Below are 23327 nucleotides of genomic sequence, written 5' to 3' on the forward strand. Positions count from 1 at the left end.
CAACATGTATTTTTCACCCCTTTTTTTCCCTTCCATACAGATTTCCAATCTCTCTTAAAAACCCCAATTAGGCTGAACCATGACCTCCCTGGGCAGTAAACTTCAGTTTTATCTCCCCCTCTGTGGGATGGGATCAACTATTTAACATCCAATTGTAAACAACATTCTTAATGGAAATCATCAGTTGGCATTATTATTTTTTGTCAAAAAAAAAAATCACATTAAAATGTCCAAACCAACAATGAATTTGATCAAAATACATGTATTGCGTGTATCAAAGCCTGATCTTTCTTCTTCCTCTGGGCCACAGAGTCCCAAAACTATTAAAACACATCAGTGATTCCCACTGTAGCACAAGGTCTATTTCAAGTCTGCACCAAATGCTCACTAGACTGCCAAACGTAGATTAATCCGCTGCTAAAAATAGTCCCCAACAATACAACATTTCCATCTGTTTGAGCAACTTTTGATAAAAACTACAGTGACACACTGCTTTGGGAAATTACTGAACCTTTTTTTTCCACTTTGTCTCTACCTATGAAACATCAGTGTTTAGTATTTGAGTCTTTTTTTGTGTGTGTGACAATTCTGTAAGTCAACCCAATGAAAAAGACCAAATAAGTAATGTGTCAGGTTTGTTTTTGAAGCTAGCTTCCTAGCTAGTGGCCGTTCAATGACTGAATCCATGTGTTGGTTTACCTCTCTAGAGCCAGATCACACCTGTACCTTCCCTGTGGCATATTTGCAAGACATTTTTGTGCATAGTGTCCACTGGCCTTAACACCAGATTGTGGTTTCATATTTGAGTGTCACACGAACGAGGTGCGACTGTAGTGAGTTGTAATTGGAGAAATTGTGACCATCCCTCAGTGTTTAATACCAATTCCATTGTCTTGAACTGTGGCCAAAGACACACTGAGACTGGGGGCGGGGACTGGGGACGTGAATGAAAGACAACAGTACAGTGTGGTGGAGGTCTTGGCTACGACATAAGCATTGCTCTACAACTTTGTAAATTGTCTCGGTGGGTGGTTCACGGAAAGACGTCCTGCCAGTCTCAGTTCTCAATCTCATTGAAATACTCAGAGAAGCCCGAGTACGGAGTGACGTCACCTGGATCTGAGGAGGAGGAAGAGACAAGACAGATATTATGCTTCGACTAAAAAACGCATGTATTACTGCTCAGTCACATTGTACTTTTATCTATTTCTTGTGTAGTAATATCTGCGTTGCGCATTATACTAACCTTCACACGGTCCCCTTTTAAAATGGACATCATCAATGGCGATATCACTCCGTAGTGTCGGGCCCCGGATGGCTTCAAATATAATCTGGAGGAAACACAAAACTGTGAGTATGTGAAGCTGAGTGTGTCGTCTACAAGTCAAAGAACAGTGTGTAAGACTTACATTTGTATTTTAAGATGGATTAGGTTAGACTTAAATGTCTTTTTGAGCTTCAAACTAAATTACGTAAGTGTACTGTGACGTAACACATCACTGCTGAGGTTAATATTGACAGTTCCTACTTTTTCTGTGGGAAAATGATTTTAGAAGGGCTTGGGGAAATAGCATTTCGAAGCTAAAACAGGTGTTCTTAAATTAAAATTTGAATTTTGTCATTTGAATGCATTCAGAACAATACTTGGAAGCTACAGAATTATATAAAACTCCCCCAAAATAAAGATGGACAAGCCCTTTAACTCAGATATTTTTCATTATTTTTAATTGATACAAAGACGTAAAAGCAGGTCCAATCAGGCACATAGGTGTATCTAACGAGCTATACATCCATAAATCATTACATGGGTTAATTTGACTATAAATCATAATATTGCATCTCATTAATAGAGTGCAGTGAAGTTTACAAGAAATCATTATGCCCAGCTGTTTATAAAAATGATTTAGCAAGAAATGTGATTACAACTCTGCCGGCTTTAGGGATGCCCCCCGAAACCCGTTTTTCTAAACCGGAACCGGTTCTAAATTATTAAAAACCTGGAGTACAAATGCGGTCCGGAGTTACCGGTTCTGATGTCTGTACTTTAGAAGTTCCAGAGTCAGATCCCCTTGTCTCAAACCTCCTCTCTCTGTCACTTTGTCTTTACTCTGACACACACACACACACACACACACACACACACACACACACACACACACACACACACACACACACACACACACACACACACACACACACACACACACACACACACACACACACACACACACTCACACACTCACACACTCACACACTCCGGCTCATTACAGCTTGAGAGAACACAAAGATCCAAAGTGGGGCTACATTTTACTCCAGTAGATGCTGAGAACTCTTGTTGATTCAAACACAATAAAACCCTCACAAGTTAAGGGAGGAAACAACAGCAGTTTATCACAATATCTGGACAACAAGCAGAACATCAGTCTGCAGAAATGATCAGTTTTCTACTGTTTGGAGATCAGCCATCCATCCTCGTCCACTGCAGGTAACGTTAGTGATGCCATACGGAGGCTCATAAATTAAATCTAATAACTTAGCTAATTGTTTAGCTGCAAATGTATTTTAAAGACTTTGGAACTTTTTGTGTTGCTGCGCAATAAAGACTATTTGTTTAGATAGTAAAATAATAAAGGAATGTCCGTTTTTTTCTAAAAAAATAAATATTTTTTTCTCATAAAATAATCAAAAAATCCAATAAGAGTATCGATAAGGAGCCGAACAGAGAAGCAGTAAAGATAAGAGTACTAGTATCATTAAAATCCTAATGATACCCAACCCTAGCCGGCTTGTTCTGCGATGCAGTTTGCGTTAGTTAGATTAATTCCTCTTTGTCAAGGAGCCGGTCTGTGACTCCCATAAGGGCCCACGTGCTGACTCACCTGGTGTCGGACGTCGCAGTGGTAGTCCACCATCGCCCTCATCCAGCTGATGCTCTGCTCGCCGCGGCGGCGCCACAGCAACGTGTCCCGCTCTCCTCTGCCTCCGCCGCGGCGTAGGAGCACGCTCAGTATGCCGGTGCCCGAGCCGTACATGTGGTGGTAGAAGGTCAAGCACTGAGGGGACGAGGAGCCCCGCAGGTCAGAGGTCAGCAGTCGGGCCTTGTGACCCGGACGCATGAGCGACGCCTCAATGTACATGAAGTAGCCTGGAGGAGGAAAGTGAATGACACGGTTATGGGACACTAGGGGACTCCACTAAACTCAGTTGAGACTTTGTTATTGCAGCTGTAGAAATACAACACACAAAGAAGAACAGGAGACTGTGTAAGGAGAACAAAGCAAGGATTAATATCCAACCTTCAACTAGTCCAATATTCTGACATTTTAAGGAGAATTATAGGAAAGTGGGATGATGCGTTCATCCTTTAAATTTCACATCGCACACAGGGTTCCATCTGGGGGGGTATGACCTTTGAATGAATGAACAAAGCTATGAACGAGGAAATGACTCACCCACCCCAGTGGTGTGGTCTCCTCGGGGTCCTGTATAGGAGGTGGGGGTGTGTCCTCGGACTCGCAGCCAGTCGGCTTTGTTCTCCTTCTTATCCTGGGTGTAGCCGCAGACTCCGCCCTCAAAATCACACTGGCCCGGTAAGGAGCCTGATGAGATAAAAGGGCACAAAGATCAGTGGGCAAGGTCAATGGAGGTTAAATTCATTTATGAAATGGCTCGGCCCAATGTGCTGCAGATTACAGGAAAAACTCCAGGATCAGTCTGTGATTAAGAAGTGTTATATACAGTGCTAAACAGCACTGAGCTGCAGCTACAGCTACAGCACCACCCCCCATCAAGCTGCTGAAAATTCCACTGATACACTTTATACTCTGTTTGCACTGCCAAAACAAATGTTTACACTGCACTGTTTGCTCAAATTTTAAATGTTAAATACTCACCTGCCGTACATAGTAAAGTTTTCATTCCTTTTGTGTATTTTTATCTGTATATTGTTGTTATTGTGTTGTATATTGTTGTTTTTGTGTTTGTTGTTCGCTGCTGCTGGCTGGCCTCAGCTGGCTACCAAACGAAATTTCGTTGTATCACTACAATGACAATAAAAATCTCTTTATCTTTATCTTTTTATCTCCTCTTATCTCCTTTCCTCTCCTCTCCTCTCCCCTACACTATACACTCTCCACTACTTGCTTCCTCTCTTCTTGCTTTTTGGTACAACCCATACTACAGACAATGTTTCTGGCAGTAGATTTTCCTGTATTGAATTGAACTGATCTAAGAAAATAATTTAACAGTTTGGAACTGTAAGGAGGCTCTTGGCTCACGTCGAACATCAACAACAGTTGTCAGTGTATGTCTTTGTGAGCCTTTTACCTGCTGTCATTTGACAGTCCCCCAGACTGACAGTGATGTCATCGATGGCTGCCAGGCCACATTCCCAGAAGTTCTTACATATGCTGACAAACACTACCTGGGAAGCAGAGAAAAAGACTGAATACTGCTATTCAACATTTCCATTTATCCATCCAGCTTGCCATATTCATCCATCCATCCATCCATATCCATCGATTAATATTCATCCATCCAAATACAGCCATCCATCCATCCATTCATCCATCAATATCCATCCATACATCCGTTGATCCATCCATTGATATTCATGTATCTATCAATCTATTTTTTCATCCAATTTCATTCATCCATTATATCCAGCCATTAATATCCATCCGTTCATCCAGTATTCCCTTTCTTCCACACACATAACCCATCTAATGCTTCACACCTTGGAGAGCATTGGCTTCATGTAGGTGATCTCCACCTCAGTCCATACAGCCCTGGAAGTGTCAGTCAAGCTCCACACCTTCTCCTGGGCCACATTGTTCTCGTCATAAATGTAGATGAACAGAGCATTATCTACTTTCCTAAAGCCATGCAGCAGGTAGTAGAACCTCAGGCAGTATTTGTGGTTCCCTGGTAACAATGGACCATGAAGCCGACCCACATAGCCAGGCTGTGAGGTGAAACGAGTGTTTGCCAGAAGGAAACAGCCTAAGAGAGATGGGAGAGAGATCATCATCAACAACAAAGGTGGTAATGTCAGTTTGGCAACGTGCAAAGTAATACAATTTGTCCATCAGAGGCAGCAAGTAAGGAAACCAATTTCTAATTCTCATTCTGATCTGGTCTTTCCCAGTGGGTAACCTCAGGGTCTTAAAAGGGAACTCAGTGCCAAAGTGCCATAAACTTGCATTCTCTCTACTGTCCACCAGGGGGCGACTCCTCTGGTTGTATAGAAGTCTATGAGAAAATGACTACTTCTCACTTCTCTCTTGATTTATTCCCTCAGTAAACATTGTAAACATGAGTTTATGATCTCAATCTATAGTTTCAAGTCTTCTTCAATACAGCATGATGCTCATTTAGTAAATTATGGCGCAGGGTATGCTTGAGGGCGTGGCTTAATTGTGATTGACAGGTCGCAGCCACAGAGTTATCTTGTCGGGGAGTTTTTATCTTACAACAATGTGTTTTCTAGAAGTGTCCTTGACCAAAGAAATGCTTAGTCTAGTAACTCATTTCAGCTTGTTGACTTATCAATTAGTTGATTTATTCAATGACAGTACTGAGATTTCCTCATAGGTTTCTTGGGAATAAGTCATTCAGCATAAATACAAAAATTAAACTAAGAAATCGTAGTCAGAGGGGGAACCCTCAGTGTTTTCAATTCATGAAAGTTAATTGTAACCTTTTTGGTTGCATAAAAAAATTAGCATTTGGTTAAACTTAGCTCCACCCTCTCATTCTGGTTGCAAAAAAACAAGATGGCAATGTGTTATTAACCATCCAGCCAAATTTAAAATAGAAAAATTATATATTTTTAATTTAATACATTTGAAATGCCCGGTCTTACTCCATTATTAGGTACTAAATAGTTCAGTCTTTCACATGTTTCAACAGTTATTTTCTAGCATGTATAATGTGCTTAAAAGCAAATCCCAGGTTTTACTTTATCTGGACTTTAATTATGACAAGGTTAGTGTTTATATACACAAAACAGAAAAAGCATTCATGTAGTCACGCACCAGGCATTTATCATCATGATTAATGTGTGACTCACCTGTTCCTGTGGTATGGTCTCCTATCCTGTAGGCATTAGGCTTCACTGAAGCTCTACTCCACACCTTACTCTCTGCTCTCTCCTGATAGTACAGACACAGCCCATTCTCAAAGTCACAGTTGGCTATGGAGGGGTCAAAGGTCGGCTCTGGAACACATAAAGCAGCATTTAAAATAACAGAGGTCACCTGGTTAGGATGTCACGTCCATCTTCATTTTTTAAACAGAACATAGAAGGCCTACAATCAGAGTGTTTAAATCAAATTGTGTGTTGAACCTTGTGCTCCTGTAGCCTGTGCGTTGATTTGACAACATTCAGTCACATGGATTACATAGACAGATAGCAGAGAACATTTATTCTCCCGAGAAGAAGAAGAACCCTTTTGGACTTAATGACCCCATACATCTTCCCTCAGAACAAAAGGAAGGAGTGGACTGTCATACAAAGGTTACCTTTCCTGTCCCAATGGTGGTAAGTTCTCCACCCTACCTCCTTAAACCTAATCAACAGTATAGGCCATGACTTACTCTGGATCTGCTCAATATTCCTAAACACCAATAGTTCAGCCTCATTGGACAGAAAGCCCATTCGTCCACAAGCCTGTTATCTTGAAAACGAATGGCTGAATATAATGCAGAATGACGTCATCGGACCTTCACCACAAACACAAATCAATGCACTGATTCTAATGTACAAACATGCTTCCTACAGCAGAATCAGCCGATCCGTCATGTGAGTTATATGTTTGCTACATCAAAACTTATTCAACAAAAGGTGTTTCCATATCCCATTTAGCTCGTTTACTCAAACTTTTTTCAGCAACTGAGGAAGTGTTATTGATTTCTTCTGTTTCCATGCATTAAAAATATGTAAACAGAACTCTGCTAAACTCTCTTGCTCTCTTCTCTAGATTTCTGTTCTTTCTCTTTTTCTATCAACTTTTGTCCCCCCTGTCATTTGGTCTCTTTTCATCCTCAATTTTCCTCTGCTTTTCTCTATTTCTGACTCTATTTCCTTCTTTCCTTTGCCTCCATCCTCTGTCTTAATTTTCATCTCACATTTCATCCAGGGGTCTTGGGTGACATACGGTACAGTCTGCGATTGTGGTCAACCTATACCCCCCTAAGATCACCTGTGTCAGTGTGGCAGAATTCAGGAGAAAAGGAGATGTCATCTATGGCCACGTATCCACCTCTGGCACTGTTGAAGGCCACCTCAAACAACACCTGGTAACACACACAGACATAAACAGCAACCATTGCCAGATGGGTCACGAGCAATGTATGACTTAGACTCTAATTCATGCATCTACCCGTCTAAGTCTCCTCATGAGAAGAACATGCTTTGTGAAGTGTTACATAGACATGTTGTGATAGCACGTCACACAGTGATATATAAGACAGCTGTAGAAGCCAGACAGTGACATGAGTGTAGGGTAAATTCAGAAACATGGGTTAGTCAGTGGAGTGCTGCTTGATGGAAAAGCTCTGTACGACTCTTGGCTCGATTGGACTGGGGAACTGACCCAGTTAGTAATGTTATGCAAGCTTCTTTCCATAGCCACAGCAGCAGGCTGTGGGAGGCGTTCTGGCTGAGAGCACAAGGAAAGGAAACCGTGGAGCCATAGAGAATATCCTTTGACAGGGCAGTGGAAAGCAACAGAGTGCTTCCATCCACTCAGCTGCACACACAACACTAGAATGAGACAGTGGAGTATCCTATTAGTTTTTCTTTCGTGATATTCGGAAAAATATGATCTTTCTGCAGCGTAAGATGTAAAAGAAATGAAATGAAGGGACCCTAAGTGCTCACATCTGCCTGTACAGCAGTAGACATGTCTGAAAAACACTGGACTAATAGCACAGAAACACTTGAAATAAGAAAATGAGTTAGCAGCAACTATCTCTGACAAACCAACTAAATCAGAGTAAATCTGACGTAAAACATATGCCAAATAAACAGATAATAAAATATGATGTTCCACTGTGAAGCTGTGTTTACCACATAGATGGAAATAGATGATCTGCTAATGCGAACCCTAACTGGAGCAGCCGAATGAAGAAGCCACATTTGAAGAACAAGAGCTTGAGCACCTTGGTTACAACGCAGGCCACATTATCGCAACATCTATCGATTTTAACCTGTATTTGTTGCATGCCGTACCTCTCTTTCTCCCCCTTTTCAACTCTGCCTCTACTCTATCAAATAAAGCGTAACAGTCAAAAATAAGTTTTCTGCAACACTGTGGCTGAGCTGCAGACAAAGGCAAGGACCTAGGCATTGCTGACCCCCAGTATTGCTGACTGGTATCACGATATGGAACTTCATCTTTGTGGCAGGGAAAAAAACAGAGGTAGATTGTGCGGGAGGTAGAACTGGGCTGGGCTCTCCTTTTCAGGTTTTGCGTAAGGTGAGAGGTTATTATAGTTATTAAATCAAAACGTTGTGATGCTGAAAGCTTGCGTGAAAAAAGCAGAACAAAAGAGACATAACTCCTCTTAGGGTAGGTATATTTGCAGAATGCGTGGTCTCAGTCTGTACTTGCATAATATATTTGGTACTAAATACCACTGTATATATACCACTGGCCCTTCACCAGACAGTGAAGGGCCAGTGGAAGCAGAATCATAAGATATCTCAACAGTGAAGATTTTCAGTTTCTGCAGTCCAACATACCTAAGGATCATCTATGTGGAGGCTGCCAAGGGTCAGGACAATGATCTCTGCCGACTACAGCAAAATCGGTCAAAATCTGTGCAGCAGAGGCTGAGATATCCTGACTGTAAGAAGTCGTTATGTGTCAAGCTTAAACAACAATGACTCCCACATTTCCCTTGATGCAACTATATGGTATCTTTTGTTAGACCCGTCCTCCCTCATTATTTACATTCCAATAAGCAACTTGAGACGCAAGACTGAAATTGGAGTTGAGAGATGATGTCTCCGACCGTATTGTTTCACAAGTAGCCAGTTTACAAGTTATTTTAAAACCATAAAAACCATTGTCATACAGTGGGTTTCCAGACTGCCTTTTGGCCAATGCATACCGCCTATTTTGCACTTAAAACAAACTTCTTAGTTGCATTCAACCAAAACCTTTTCAAATGTGATTACTAATCATACTACAAACGGAAACCAGAACTGATACCAAAATCTTGTCCAGCTCTGCATATGATTGCAGAATCTGTTAAGTGAGATTACAGAAATCATTATACATTAATATACATTTGTCAAACCACTTCACAACAGACAATTTGACCTGTAAAACCCAGGTGTCAGTACGATCAATAATGGTCTGTGACTCTGATTCATTTGTGGTCTGTGAAAGAAACTGGTTGACACAAGATTCAAGTTAGCAAGATAATCAAACACATCGGTCAAATACAAAATATGAAATTCATCTTGCTTATGTATTCTTTGTGCATAAAAACTGTAGCATGTTTGTTTCAACCTGTCTGATTTACATCACTGACTTTTTCAGTGATGATCTCAGCTATCACTTTGTTGAGTAAAACGTCATCATAACTAAAAATATCTAAAAAGCCACAAAAAGGAGACCAACTTTCTACTAAGCTGGTATTTCCCTTTAAAGAGAACCCATTCAGCCATTTTCCATCGCAGACCACACTTTTTTTCATAATTATAGGTCTACTGATTATAATTGTGAATGCTAGCTCCAGTACTGACCTCCAGCGGGTGTGGGGCCTTGATGTCAACGCTGACTTGAGTCCAGCCAGCGGTAGCATACACCCCTGGCCTCCAGATCTCCTCATAGTGGCCCAGCTGGTCTCTGGTGAAGACTGAAAAGATGTTTCCCCTCTCCTGGTCTCTGTGGTAGTAGAAGGACAGGCAGCCGGCTATGGGCACCGTGGTCATGGGCGAGGTCAGCTTGGCTACTTCCTGAAAGTGCTTGGCGTACACAGAGTCCACATACATGTAGTGGCCTGGAGCAGTGGAAGATATAGATGAGCAGAACGTTATCGGCTGAAATGGTCCGGTCTATACCATGTGTGTGGTTTTAAAAGTAGCATTAACATAATGCCCCCCCCACTTAAGTGTTGGAAGAATAAACAGATGTTTTTTTGAAGGACTGCAATGAGCATTGACTTTGTCATTGTTTTTAAAGACACAAAGCAGAGATGGGTCCAGATGTTCCAAACTTGCAGGTCTTCATCCTAACTAAACAATAGAGCGGTTCATTTCATTGGCCAGCACGCCTTCCTGATTACAGAGTCTGTCTCCAGGAACATCAATCCATGTTAACTACAGAGCCTTTATATGCAGCTGGATCCTGGATGTTTTAAACAAGTCAACCAAGATCTGTTGGAATATTTGGTTATCCACAGAGATTGTGCCTGGTTCAAGTTTAATATTATTTAAATGCAGCACAAAGTGTCAGTGCACCTGGCCTCATCAACCCGCACTGACACAGACTCTTACCCACCTCTTAAAGACACTACATGTTACATTAATGTCTTCACATCTGTCAATAAGCACACCTTTGGGACTATATCTATGTACAGTGGATATTCCTTTTATACTTCGTACTTTGAACCTTTGCACATTCCTTGGACAATTTTGCACATTTCTGCCACGTTTAATACCTGCACAGCACTTTCATTTTAATTCAGATATATTGTACATATTCTTTATCATATTTTTCTTCTTTTAAGTCTATATTTATCTTAATTGACTTTTGCAATACTTGCTTATATTTTACTCAATTGTCTCTTATTGTGCATAGCTAATTCCTTGTATCTGAAGACCTACTTTGTAATTTAACCTGATTCTGAATTTATCTACTGAGTACTAAAGGTAACAAGAAAGAGGAACACAACAGTAATAAAATCCATTGATGAAAACACTTTCTATGAGGCATCTTACAGAGAAGTTCTAAATTTGAACACAAATCAAATATTACAGAAACAACTTTAAAAGCCACAGTTCCAGAAAAACAACAATGCTGCAGTGCTGGAAACTGTAAATGACTAAAGAGATAAGGTCTTACAAAAAAATATTTTTTAAATCTAAATTAAGCAGTTTTGTCCATCATGCAAAGCTGCCTCACTGCACCAGCTTGGTGAATGACTGAATATTACACTGTCAGGTGTTATAATGAAAGTTGTTCACGAGGACTCTTTGAGTTGATGATAAATATGTTTTCTGGGGAATCTCTTCAGCTCCTTCCGAAATCAGAAGCTGTTATGATGAAGCAATGAGCCCGAAGCATCACATCAAACTGTTGCTTTATTTCCTCGTTTATGAGCAAGATGTGCACCGTGGCCACCCGGTCTGTCAGATGCAGCGGCTAGATCTCAGTACTGTCCAGCATTCTGCTCAGAAATTACCAGTTGGGAGCTGCAGACGTAAACAGCTGACCACACTGGTGACAAAAGGAAGCTGTATATTTAGCCATATTTTAGCAGAATATATATTTACTTACCGGTCATATAAACAGACAGAGGAGAAGAGATGCAGTTTTGGTTTGAAAAGTTTCTATGGACATTTTGAAACTGGGCTGCTTTTGGAATCCATTGGAAGTTATGAATGCAGGTTATGACTGCTAACACACACACACACACACACACACACACACACACACACACACACACACACACACACACACACACACACACACACACACACACACACACACACACACACACACACACACACACACACACACACACACACACACACACCTTTGGAAAGTGAGGTCATATTCTGGGCAGTTAAAGGCCCGTTTGAGATTTCAGACTTAGTTTTGGATTATAATTACTTTTAGGTTAGGGAAAGGTCTGGGGTGAGTTGTGATGGTTAAGGTTAGGGTAAGGGGCTAGGGAATCCATTATGTCAATAAGTGTCCTCATTTTTGTTGTAACCACAGTGTGAGGACATTTTTGAAAATGAGGACATTTTGTCCATTCCTCATGTCTTCAAAAGTCTGTTTGAGGGTTAAGAATTGTTTTTTATGATCAGGTTAGAACTGGGCTTAGGTTAGGTTCAAGGCAAGGGTAGGGGTTAGGCATTTAGCTGTAATGGTTAAAGTTAGGGTAAGGGTCTAAGAAAAGCATAATATCAGTGAAGGTCCTCACAAAGATAGAAATACTGGGATGTGTCTGTATGTGTGTGTGTGCGTATATACCTCTCTGGTTATTGTTGGTGTGGTTTAGAAGCAGGTTAGACCCAGGCTCCCTGGCCACACTCCCCCCAACGTACCAGTTGACATTTGGGTTCCAGCTGTTACTGTATCCGCACAGGTGATGCTCCTCAAAATTACACTCTGGTAAAAGCAACAGCAAAGACAACCATTATTCATTATCAATCTTACATATTTTGTATAAATAAACACAGTTTCACATTAGGCTAACAGCCAAGGTGATAGATCTCACTTGATAAAACACACTGACCTATGCAGTAACCAGGAACAATGTGAATTTCAAAGATGGCCACACTGTTCCCCGAGCCACGTTCAGGTCGACCCTCCAGCAAAATCTGAGGAGTAAAAAAGGGACTTTAAGTTTCTTCAGCTCACGTCATGTCACACGGATTTATAGCATCAAATTAGAACTACATTACATGACACACACACAAATCACATCACATCACGTAAAAATCTTGTCAACTTTGACGTCACGAACATCATTGTGACATTGCTACAGGGCATCATTAGGGCACAATGCACATCTGAGCTTTAGGAAATACTATTATATTTCTATGATATGATTTGATTATTATTACTCATTCATTAATGTGGAGACAGCCATTTATTGTTCTAGTTGGTCTAGGTGGAGCTAAACTACTTTATTCTTCATATCTTGTTGCCTCTTTATATAGTAAAACGTACAAAATTTCGCTCCGAGTAAGTAAATGTGAAATTCTTTAGTACACAATGTCTACTTTGGTAGAGTACTTGAGTAAATGTAGTTAATCACGTTCAACATTACATTACCTTTCTTGCAGATTAAACACCCTCAACCATGGTGTGCAGTGGGTGAGGGTTAGATGAAAGCCACAGTTCACCCGCCTACCAACCACCACTACACTGCTGACAGGAGATATATACGTAGCATTTTGACATAATGCAGCTTCCTTATGTTTTTTGTCACCCAGAGGGACATACAACAGACCTGAATCCCAAGACCCAAGTGTTCTAGAAGAATGGAGAAAGTAGGTCAGAGATATCAGGTCATGTATAAACATATGGGCCTGGCCCAAGGGGCGACCTCCAGGTCTGAAAAGGGAAGCCAAGGCAGAGGAGCCTTAAACCTGCATTCTTTCGACTGGCCACCAGGGAGACTTCTCTGATTGTATAGAAGTCTATAAGCAACTAACCCTACTTCTAACTTGATCAGTAAACATTTTAATAACGAGTCTATGGTCATAGTTGCTAGTTTCAAGCTAGCTAGCTAGCATTAGCTGCTAATGGTACCTGGCCCTTCCGGGTCTCGCTCTTCCCCCGCTTTACCCTCTTGTCCAAATATGGTCACTTCTGGTTCTCGAAAAACCAAGATGGTGACAGTCAAATTGGCACACAAAGACTTTGAAACAGTAGTCCACAAACCAATGGGTGACGTTACAGTTACCATGTCCACTTCTTATATACAGTCTATGGCTCGGCCTGAATCATCCCCTATGCATCAAATCTCATCCAACAGTATGTCATCACATACCAGAGCACGTTTCATAACAAGGTAAACGCCCACCAAGTCAGAAATGCTGATCTGCCATTGTCTAGGCAACGAGTTCTGACAGACAACCCTTCCAGTCAGTGCCTTGGAGCACCCTGGCCAGTAATGCAAGTAGGCCTCCTAATCCTAGAGCCATAAACGCTGGTCTGCAGCCATACTTAAGTAATTCAAGATAACAGTCAGCCTTTAAATGTTCGCCATTACTTTAAGTACTAACGTGATGTAGTTCTGTTTTCCCCTCATTACTCAGCATGGCATGTGGAACAACCTCATTGACTCCATTACAGAGTTTAAAGTTAACAGCATTTTTTTCTTTCTCAGAATCTGTATATTCATTTTAAGAATTGTTCCCAAAGAAGACTGAAGTGAGGAGGTTAGTGCTCTCAATGACAATAAGGAAGCTAGTTAAATTTAGAAAGAAGCTCAGGATGACATCATTGCTTATTTTACAGTACTTGTGGGCCTTGGCCTCAAACTCACGCTGTATTTAAGGAGGGTCAGCTTTCTTTAAATTTAGATTTGCAGGCAAAACTTTATTTATACAACACAACGTTTTTTCTGCTTTCACACCACAAACCAAAATCGTGCCATGTGCTATATATGCCTTAAACAAAAGTGAACCCATCTCTGTCATGGTTTTCTTTCTTTTTTGGGGGTAGTATATTCATTTGAGATAAAAAAAAAAATGAATCCTGATTCGACATAAACTATTAAAAAAAACTATAAATAAATATTATTTGCGCTCTTGACATAAAAATATCTGACACCAAATCTGATTTAGCAGTTTTGACCATAACTTTCCAAGATCTTCAGCACTAGTGGTAGAAATATTGACCTGGTGAGCAATGCACTGATCAGGTGGAATGATGAAGGATCACGATTGGATGGTAAATTGCATCTCATAAATTCAGAATTCTGATATGCAATAGGGCAGCAAATTCAACCAAACAGGGATCACTTTGATCATGGTCTTCACAGCCATTCCTACCTGGTAGGGGATTGTGGTGTTTGGTAGGTCAACACTAGCAATTAGCCAGCTGTCAGAGGCTCTGTTGGCAGTCCACAGTCTGTAGTCAAAGTTATCACCATCTGGTCTGAGGTGGAGCTGCAGGGAACCCCCTCCAGTGATCTGGTACACCAGCCTCACGCAGCTCCAGTCCTGCTGGTCCAGAAGTGGACTGACGAGAACCGCCTGCTCCTGGTCGTTTAAGAAGGCTGAGTCCACCGTTATCAAATGCCCTATGACAACAACACAAAGATATGTCATATTAATTTACAGTATATATGAATGTTTATAGGCTGACAGCTGCTGTGGTTATATGTTTATGTATCTTTTGGTGACTACTTTCTACAATGTGTAGAGATAACTAAAGGTGATCATATTTATATTCATATTTTGTTCAAGTCTAGGGAACTTTTTTTGGGGGGGCGATCCAGAAATGTTCTGTCCTTTTAGCAAATTAAAACATATTTGCCAGAAAACTGAGAATTTTGAATGGGAACATGAGGGAAATGCAAAAGGATTTTCAAAATGGAGGATTCAAAAAATCCGTCTCATTGTGTGCTACCACTAAAATGAAGACAGATCAATAGACCTACAATGAAATCAAATGATCAAAGAACAACCTTTCATAGTATGTAGACCGCCTGGTCCACTCATATTTAAACTCCATCAGTACCAGCTCAAGCTACTTTAGCACCTATCCCTGAGTCCGGCGAAAAACCATGGCCTCAGACATGGAGACACTGACTCTCATCCAGTCTGCCTCACAAATCGCCCCAGTGTGTGCTGATTGTTACGGTCTGATGGACCCAACAGAACCACAAAAAGCACAAAATCCCCAATTGACCAATGTGTGAAAAACAATGTTTTTGCCGGGGCTGTCACAGCGAGGAGGAAAAGTGGAAAGGTTAAGTTTCAAATACTGTATATAATAGATCATACAGCTCTGAGGTTGTGTATCACTTGCTGCCATATTATAAACTAGAGAGAGACAATGATGTATGTTCTGAAACAGATTGGTAATGACTGGAACCTTGAAATCCCTCTTCTCTTTGTGTCTTTTTTACCCGTTAGTCCAGGTCTGAGAGAGCAGAGAGGCAATTTAGTGGATATAAACAGTGTTTATGGAGGGCTGGTTTAAGTGTCATCACTTCTAAATCTAAATCTGATCTGGGAGGGGATGCAGGGGGGATTAGCAGTTGTATCTCAGACCCCTTATTTGGTCAAATGAAGTTCAACGAGAATCTTGGACCAGGACAGGGCAGACAGAGTCCAACATGTACTGATGCATCCTAAAGAGACACGTCACTGGTTTTGCATGTTTAAGTCATTTAGCTGCAAATCACATGTGCAGATAACCATCCTGCAAAGCATGCAGCCGCGTTTTAAAAATCGTGTTGCCTTTTGAAAGCTGCACAAGTTATGTAATCCATTTTGGTGCACATTAAAAGGGATAGTTTGGGTGTTTTGGAGTTGGGTTATACAAGATACGTATCCATAGTCAGAGTGTTACCTACAGTAGATGGAAGTTGGCAATCCCCCCAGCTGGAGAAACAGATAGGAGTACTGTCACGGGAGCAAAGCAATGTACCGCTCTGGAGTTAGGGGTTAGACGGCCCTTTCTTACTAGGAAACAAGGCCATTGTCTATACTCTTGTCAAAGCCACCAAATTGTTGCTAGTTAGGTAAGGTAGTTTGTTTGTGTTACTGCGTGACTTGGATTAGTTCGATTTCACCAAGAGGAGGGGGGAGAGAAGAGAAGATGAGGAGAGAGTGGAAAGGAAGGAGAAGGAGGGGGGATGAAAGCAGAGGAGTCAGAAACGGTCCAGCAAGAAGCTGTCCAGAGGAGGAGGTCTGGTGGTGGTCTGGTTGGTGGTCTGAGGCCCTAATAGCTCTCCCCCCTCACTCCATCTGTCCTTGTCTCTCTGTTTATCCCATCTAGGACAGCCTGAAGTCTTTGATGTCTCTGTTTAGTGGACCTAATCACCTAGGACATCCATCCCGGTTTTTAACCACAAAAACTCTGCCTTGGGTTCCTTTTTTTCCCCGCGCAGCCTCCTCAGCTCTGGGCCCACAGGTTGCCACGGCAACCAAACAAAAAAACACTGTCCGTGGTCCCGTCTTCTTTTATGAGCCTATTTATAGCCACAGCGGGTGTAGTCTGTATTTTCTATTACCAGTTATAGCAACCGTCTCTGAGGCCGGAGCTCATCCCACCTCAGTCTGGTTAGTGGTTTGGTGCACACCGCGCTGCTGCAGCTTCTGTTTGGGACAGAGCTCAGGTTCTTTCTATAGGGTCACAGGACATACATGCAGGCCTACGAGCGAGGATGAGCCAAGAGCTTTGGCTGGAGGAGAGATGGCACACACGGTTTACAGCGCCGCCACTTATCTCAACTGTTGGAACATAAACTCTTCTGACGGATTGTCATAAACAGAGGAGGCTCTGTGGCTCGACGCACACGGCCAAAGCAGCCGGTGGAAAACAAGACAAAGGTGGTGGGGGGAGTCGATCGGAATGTCTGGCTTGGCAGGCAGAATGTGGGGGACACAGGAGATCACAATACAGCATGTCTCACGGTGGAGCGTTGCAGATTTGTTATCAAGCAGCTCTTAACAGTGAGTCGGCTCAAATACATACTGTACGTTAGATTGTTTCAAGTCAGCTAAGCTATAACCGTTTCAGAACACATATGCAACATGAGAAAAACCTTCTTTCCACTTATTCAAAGAAACTGATGACAACATTTTAAAAGAAAAACACTGTAATATAATCAGATTTTTTTTCATGATAATACTGTGAGAATAAGGTTATAATTCTACCCCCCAAATTGGAATATTTCAAGAATAAACACCTAATTTTACAAGATAAAAATGCTATAAAAGTTTTTTTTTTTTAAAACAGCATGGGGTTAAAGTCATATTTTCATTTTTCATAAGAAAATTATTGAATATTTCAATACAAATCAATTCAATCTATTCTATTTTGTAAAGCCCAAAATAACAAATTTGAAAGCGGTCTCCTGGGTGAAAGTCCAGTGTTTGCATGATGCACCCATTAACCCCAAACTTAACTCCCAACACAGACTTTTTCGCTCTATATACCATGTCCCCCGTCTGGCTCATGATTATGTGGGTTATGTACGAATTATAGATCATAACTTTTTCCTAGCTCTAAGTTGGAACTGAACAGTACTGTAAAGCTGGATTGATTAGTGTTGCATACACCCTTTCCTCTCATTTATCCAGTATGGAGTGAGCCGTCCTGTAATTGTGGTGTCAGCCCTATTCTGTGCTGTTCATATTAAATGTATGCGTGAATGAGCACATTTCTAACGGACTGAATTCTTTCCCAGCATCCAATTCACCACCTATGTAACCTCTGTGATTTCACCGTGTGTTTGTCAAGTTTTACACAATTTGTATAGGGTCACCTTTCTTCTTTTAACCCCAAAACGTTGAAACTAGGGCAGAGCCCTGGTTCCTGCCTGGCAGCTCCGACTGTGGCACAAAGCTACCCTGCAATATTTCTGTTTTGGCATTCCAATGTGTTTGACCCATTTAAAGAGTCTCAGTGCCACCACACTGCAACTCACTAATGACAGGGTCATCTTGAAGGCTGTGCTTGTAGCATTACATATAACTGCACTACAGTTATTTGAAAAAAAGGTTTGAATTCTTTGGTTTGCTAAAAGCTGGTTTTAATGCTGCAATGGCTAAGTGTCATCTCTTCTACTTTACTGTTCATTGGCTCGGTGTTAAGATACTGTCAATGAAACATAACACTTCCTGCACTTTTCAAATTAAAAGTCTTACTGAGTTAGGTACACCTTATGTCCATTGATTGAAAGAATAGCAAAGTAAAAGTGATTGGAAATAATTGTTAACTACAGTATCTCACACACACACACACACACACACACACACACACACACACACACACACACACACACACACACACACACACACACACACACACACACACACACACACACACACACACACACACACACACACACACACAGTTCCCCACTAGTCAGACATTTCAAGGACGGCGTGTCAGTTTCTTCTTGTTACATGCATAGTGTCTTTCAAAATAAACTTCCATGTTCACATGATATGTATGATTCCCGCTCGTTACACACATACAGTCTTTTCAAAATAAAAAATAATACCAGTCCCTAAAAATATACTTCCTATGTAGATTCACCTAGTTTTTAGGTTGACTTAAGCAACAAAACTACCAAGTTAGGTTTAGGAAAAGTAGTTTGTTTGTTACATTAAATAAGTACGCTTGTTAAGTAACTGGGTTTATTTAAGTATGGAGGTTACGTAACTAAACTATGGTAAACTAAGTCCACATTGAATTGGTTTCAAACGGGACACAGATCTAATAATGACACAGATGGGTTTACATTGAAGTTAGTTGAATGCCCCGTGCGTCTCACACAGAGGTCAAATCAAATATAATGCGTGTATAAGACAGAGGAAATTTGTCATGTTATGTTTTTTTGTTGTCATTTATTTTGGAATTTTCTTTTCAATCAGACCTTGAGTTACAAAAGGTTGAGAATCCCTGTACTGTGGTATACTGTACAGTACCATGAAAGTAAACGTTTCACTGAGGTAGGAGACATCTTGTGTCCAGCAGTTTAAACTTTGGAGTTTTCTCTCAGGGACGGGGAGTTGATGTGGTTTAAAGAATCTTAACTGTTTTTTGTGGAAAAACTACATCATGTCCGAAAACATGTCTGGAGGGCATCTTTAAGGAATAAATAGGTAAAGGAATGTCCTGGCCATCATTCAACAGCGAAATGCAACACACCACTACTGCAAGTTTACTCGCACTACTAATTTAAGAATCGGTGAAAAGAAAAGAAGGACTGCTCTCGTTCTACAGTAGAACTACAGCAGAACGAGAGCAGTGGGAGAAGTGACGTGATGGCACCGTCTCTACAGACAGGAAATCCTCAAAAAGCTTTTTTATGACAAGGAAAACCCTGGTCATGTTTTATTACCCATCGCAGTGAGACTCAAATACACACACACAGACACACACACATATTTATACACTCACACTCATAGTCATGATTAAAACACGTATGTTGTAATCTATCCCAGGAGTTTCCAACCCAGGGGACGGAGTCGTGGTCGCCACATGAGCACTGAGTAAGAGAAAAGTAATCGTTTAAAGGAATATCTGAAGTCCAGTATAAACCCACCCACTTCAATATTAGACGGGCAGTGTAACTGGCTTAGTATGATGAGCGAGAAAGTGCGCTAAGGAGGAGGTCGCGTGGATGGATGGGTCAAACAAACACAGACTTTCACCCAAGAGACCACTGTTCATGTCCTGTGTGAACCCAAGTCAATGATGACTTATTTTACCTTTATTTTGTAACATAACTCCGGGACTTTACTGACTACTTAAGTTAGAAACATAGTTATTCTAACCCACACCATGATCTTCCCTAAGCCTAACCAAGTAGTTTTGTTGCCCAAATCTAACCAAAAATCTAAGGAAACTTTGAAACGACTATTCATGTAACGAGCGGAAACTGTGCATTTTCTGTGAACACGGAAGTTTCTATTGATAAGACGCTTTGCATGAAACGACCAGAAACTTTAAGTTTCCTGTAAACACAGAAGTTTATTTTGAAAAGAGACTTTATAAATGCAAGGAGTGGAAACTGATGTGCCGTCAGAGAGCTACGAAGAGCATCATAGTTTGAAGCGTAGGGCCGATGATCAAGCGTCTGTATTTGACGAGTTGGGAGAGAGAGACTGTGTTGCGACAAAGCGGCAAGATCCGGTTCAGCAGCAATGTTTAAGTCTCTAAAACTGGCATTCTCTCTACACACAAAATGAAGTCAGATTGTATAGAAGTCTATGAGAAAATTACCCTACTTCTCTGTTGATTTATTCCCTCAGTAGACATTGTAAACATGAGTTTATGGTCTCAATCTCTAGTTTCTAGTCTTCTTCAATACAGCATGATGTTCATTTAGTAAATGATGGTCCTTAAATATAAGCAACAGGCATTTTCAATGGAAGTTGGTGACATGAAGCTACAAATTGATGCCAGACACTGAAGCACTACAAAGTCATTAAGTATTTCAATCCTCCAATCTGACATGGTAGCGCAAGCTAACAGGATTGAGCCTTCCGTGTGAGATTTTCTGCATTGAAATCGTTTTGAGAATATCCGTAATTTTTTATTCATCAGGAGCTGATGTGATTGGGTACTTCTGGAACTACAACTCTACCAACTATTGATAGCAATAATTTTATACTTGTAAACAAAAATCTTTTTTTTTTGGTGGGGATTGCCAGAGCACAAAGAACAAAAAATGTAATTGCTTCACTAGTATTGTTGTGTATATGAAAAACTTTTAAAAATCCCCCAAATGTCCAGAAAAATAAAGAGCTGGTGACCTCTACCATTCATTTCAACATGGTTGAAGAATATCTGTCTCCTGGTTCCTCACCAGGGTCCCTATACAGACCTTATACTTTCCCACTTTCACCATGGCAGCCTATATATAAATGGCAGTACGAGCGTCTGTGAAGTATTCCAAGCGTGTGTATTTCTGTCAATAAGCAGATTTTGTGATGTCACTGTACCTTCTTCATTCATGTTCCAGCTGCCGTACTCTGTGTCTGATGTGTAGTCACAGGTGCCCAGCTCAAAGTTGCAGGACCCGGGCAGCAGCAGCTGCTGTTGCTGCGCCCCGAGGAACCCGCAGAGTAGCAGCACTGCAGGAGGAGGAAGAAAAGGAGGAGCAACCCTTGAGTTCAGCTCTTCTTTCATACAAGTCTGTTACACTTACAGGTGAATAGGTTAAAATATTTAACTTATACAAATCTCAGTGAAACTTCCCCAGTTGATTACTTACATTAAGACAAATATTTTTTGTGTTACAAGTTTTCCTAAAGTGTATGTTTACATATGCAAATGGGGCCTTCTCTTATCAAATATGCACTAATTTGTATACATTTCCACAACAGAAATCTGAACACTGGATAAAGCCAGATTCAAATTTCTTCTTTTATTTTGTTGACATACAAGTCAAAAGGTTTTTACTGAGGAAATGTTGGATATTACTTTGTATCACCCCATTTATCAAAAAACAATGGCAATAGCCAAAGAAAAATCATGTTTTTAGCAATAAAATGTTGTATAAATCAGGCTATGAATGATATCTCAACAATCCTCTGTGTAAAAACCTGTGGAGATTTCTGGAGTCTGAGAAAAAATATATTCATAGAAAACGACCTTTAAAGATATGTTTTGTAAAATTACATACATTTCGAATACACTACAGGTGAAAATGGTAAAAAAAAATATATCAATGACTATGCAAATTCCCCATTTGATTACTTACATCAACACCATCATTTCTTGTATAACGTAATAAGTTTTCGGAAATGTGTTCAATATGCAAATGAGGCATTATCTAATGGTAACTTTTGGTGAATTTAGGAGAAATCTGCATAAGCAAATAGAAAAAGTAGTAAAAATAACACAAATGTTTTAGATGGTTCCTTTCCACTAGTCTGAAAGAAGACGTGTTATGGAAGCAAAATAGCACAAACTGTCAAAAAAAACATTCCGGCTGTAGTGAGTTGGTTTACCGAGGAGAGCGAGGCGGACGGTGCTCATCTTAGTCTGTTGGTGCAGTGAGTGTGGAGCTCCTCTCTGTAGTCTGAGACCTCCAGTTACTGACCGTCTCCCCGTTAGATTCCTCACCCCCCAAAAAACAACTACAGCAGCGCCGACAGCTCGTCGAAAATCTCCCGGCTCGTCCTCCGCATGTTGTAACTGTGTATCCGGGTGGATGAATGGATGGATGGATGGATGGATGTCCCGGGGGGAGGGAGAAGCAGCGGATCCAGGTCGCGGTGCCTCCCCGCTCTGTCACACGGCAGAGCCAGGGCCGGACCTGCATCACACAATGGGTCCATTCAGGAGCCAGGCCCCCCAGCACCTCACTCAAGTCATGTGACAAAGACACTTAGTGATCAAGCTGCGTTATTTGACGCATTGGGAGTGAAAACAGGTTGGCCCCTGGCCACCGAAACGGAGTGCACCGGCAAATCCAGACAAAGCTCCCTTCCAGACACACTGCAGCGCATTACGGAACGGTTTCAGAAGAATCGCTACGCTCTCAAAATCTATTTTTATTATAAAAAGGATCGAGCTAACAGGCACTGCATGTGAAATCTAGCTACAAGATAACTATGAGGATGATGCCATTTTTAATAACCGCCGCCGTATAAGCGCAGGACAGCGTGGCGGCTTTTAGATAGACCGTGGCACACCCTCACCCATTTGAGCAAACCAGTAGCCACTATCCAAGCATCAGTAGAAGCCGCAAAAGTAACATAGGAAAAAAACAAAACAGAAAACCATCTCAGAAACACAACTTTAACTTTCTCCCAAGATGTTACAAGTCAGGCTAAAACTGAAGACCTGGAAAAGACAAAACAGCATGGTCAAAATTGGCTCAACATAAAAAAAAAGTTTTTTATTTTTCCTTGTGAAGCATAAGGATTACTTTTG

General features: G+C 41.1%; 1 protein-coding gene across 1 annotated transcript; it reads right to left on the minus strand.

Annotated features, from left to right (window-relative positions):
- Positions 1-360: 360 nt before the first annotated feature.
- On the minus strand, positions 361-22673 carry mamdc2a (MAM domain containing 2a). Its single transcript, XM_054601698.1, has 14 exons — positions 22400-22673; positions 21389-21520; positions 14750-15000; positions 12481-12565; positions 12216-12353; positions 9758-10014; positions 7203-7296; positions 6071-6217; positions 4736-5001; positions 4327-4423; positions 3453-3599; positions 2880-3145; positions 1247-1331; positions 361-1119 (listed from the first exon to the last, which is right to left on the minus strand). Exons 1-14 carry the CDS (start codon positions 22425-22427, stop codon positions 1058-1060), a joined length of 2055 nt encoding a protein of 684 aa, XP_054457673.1. The 5' UTR covers positions 22428-22673; the 3' UTR covers positions 361-1057.
- Between the last annotated feature and the right edge of the window lie 654 nt (positions 22674-23327).

Source organism: Anoplopoma fimbria, chromosome 7 (genome assembly GCF_027596085.1).
Source record: "Anoplopoma fimbria isolate UVic2021 breed Golden Eagle Sablefish chromosome 7, Afim_UVic_2022, whole genome shotgun sequence".
NCBI classification, from domain to species: Eukaryota; Metazoa; Chordata; class Actinopteri; order Perciformes; family Anoplopomatidae; genus Anoplopoma; species Anoplopoma fimbria.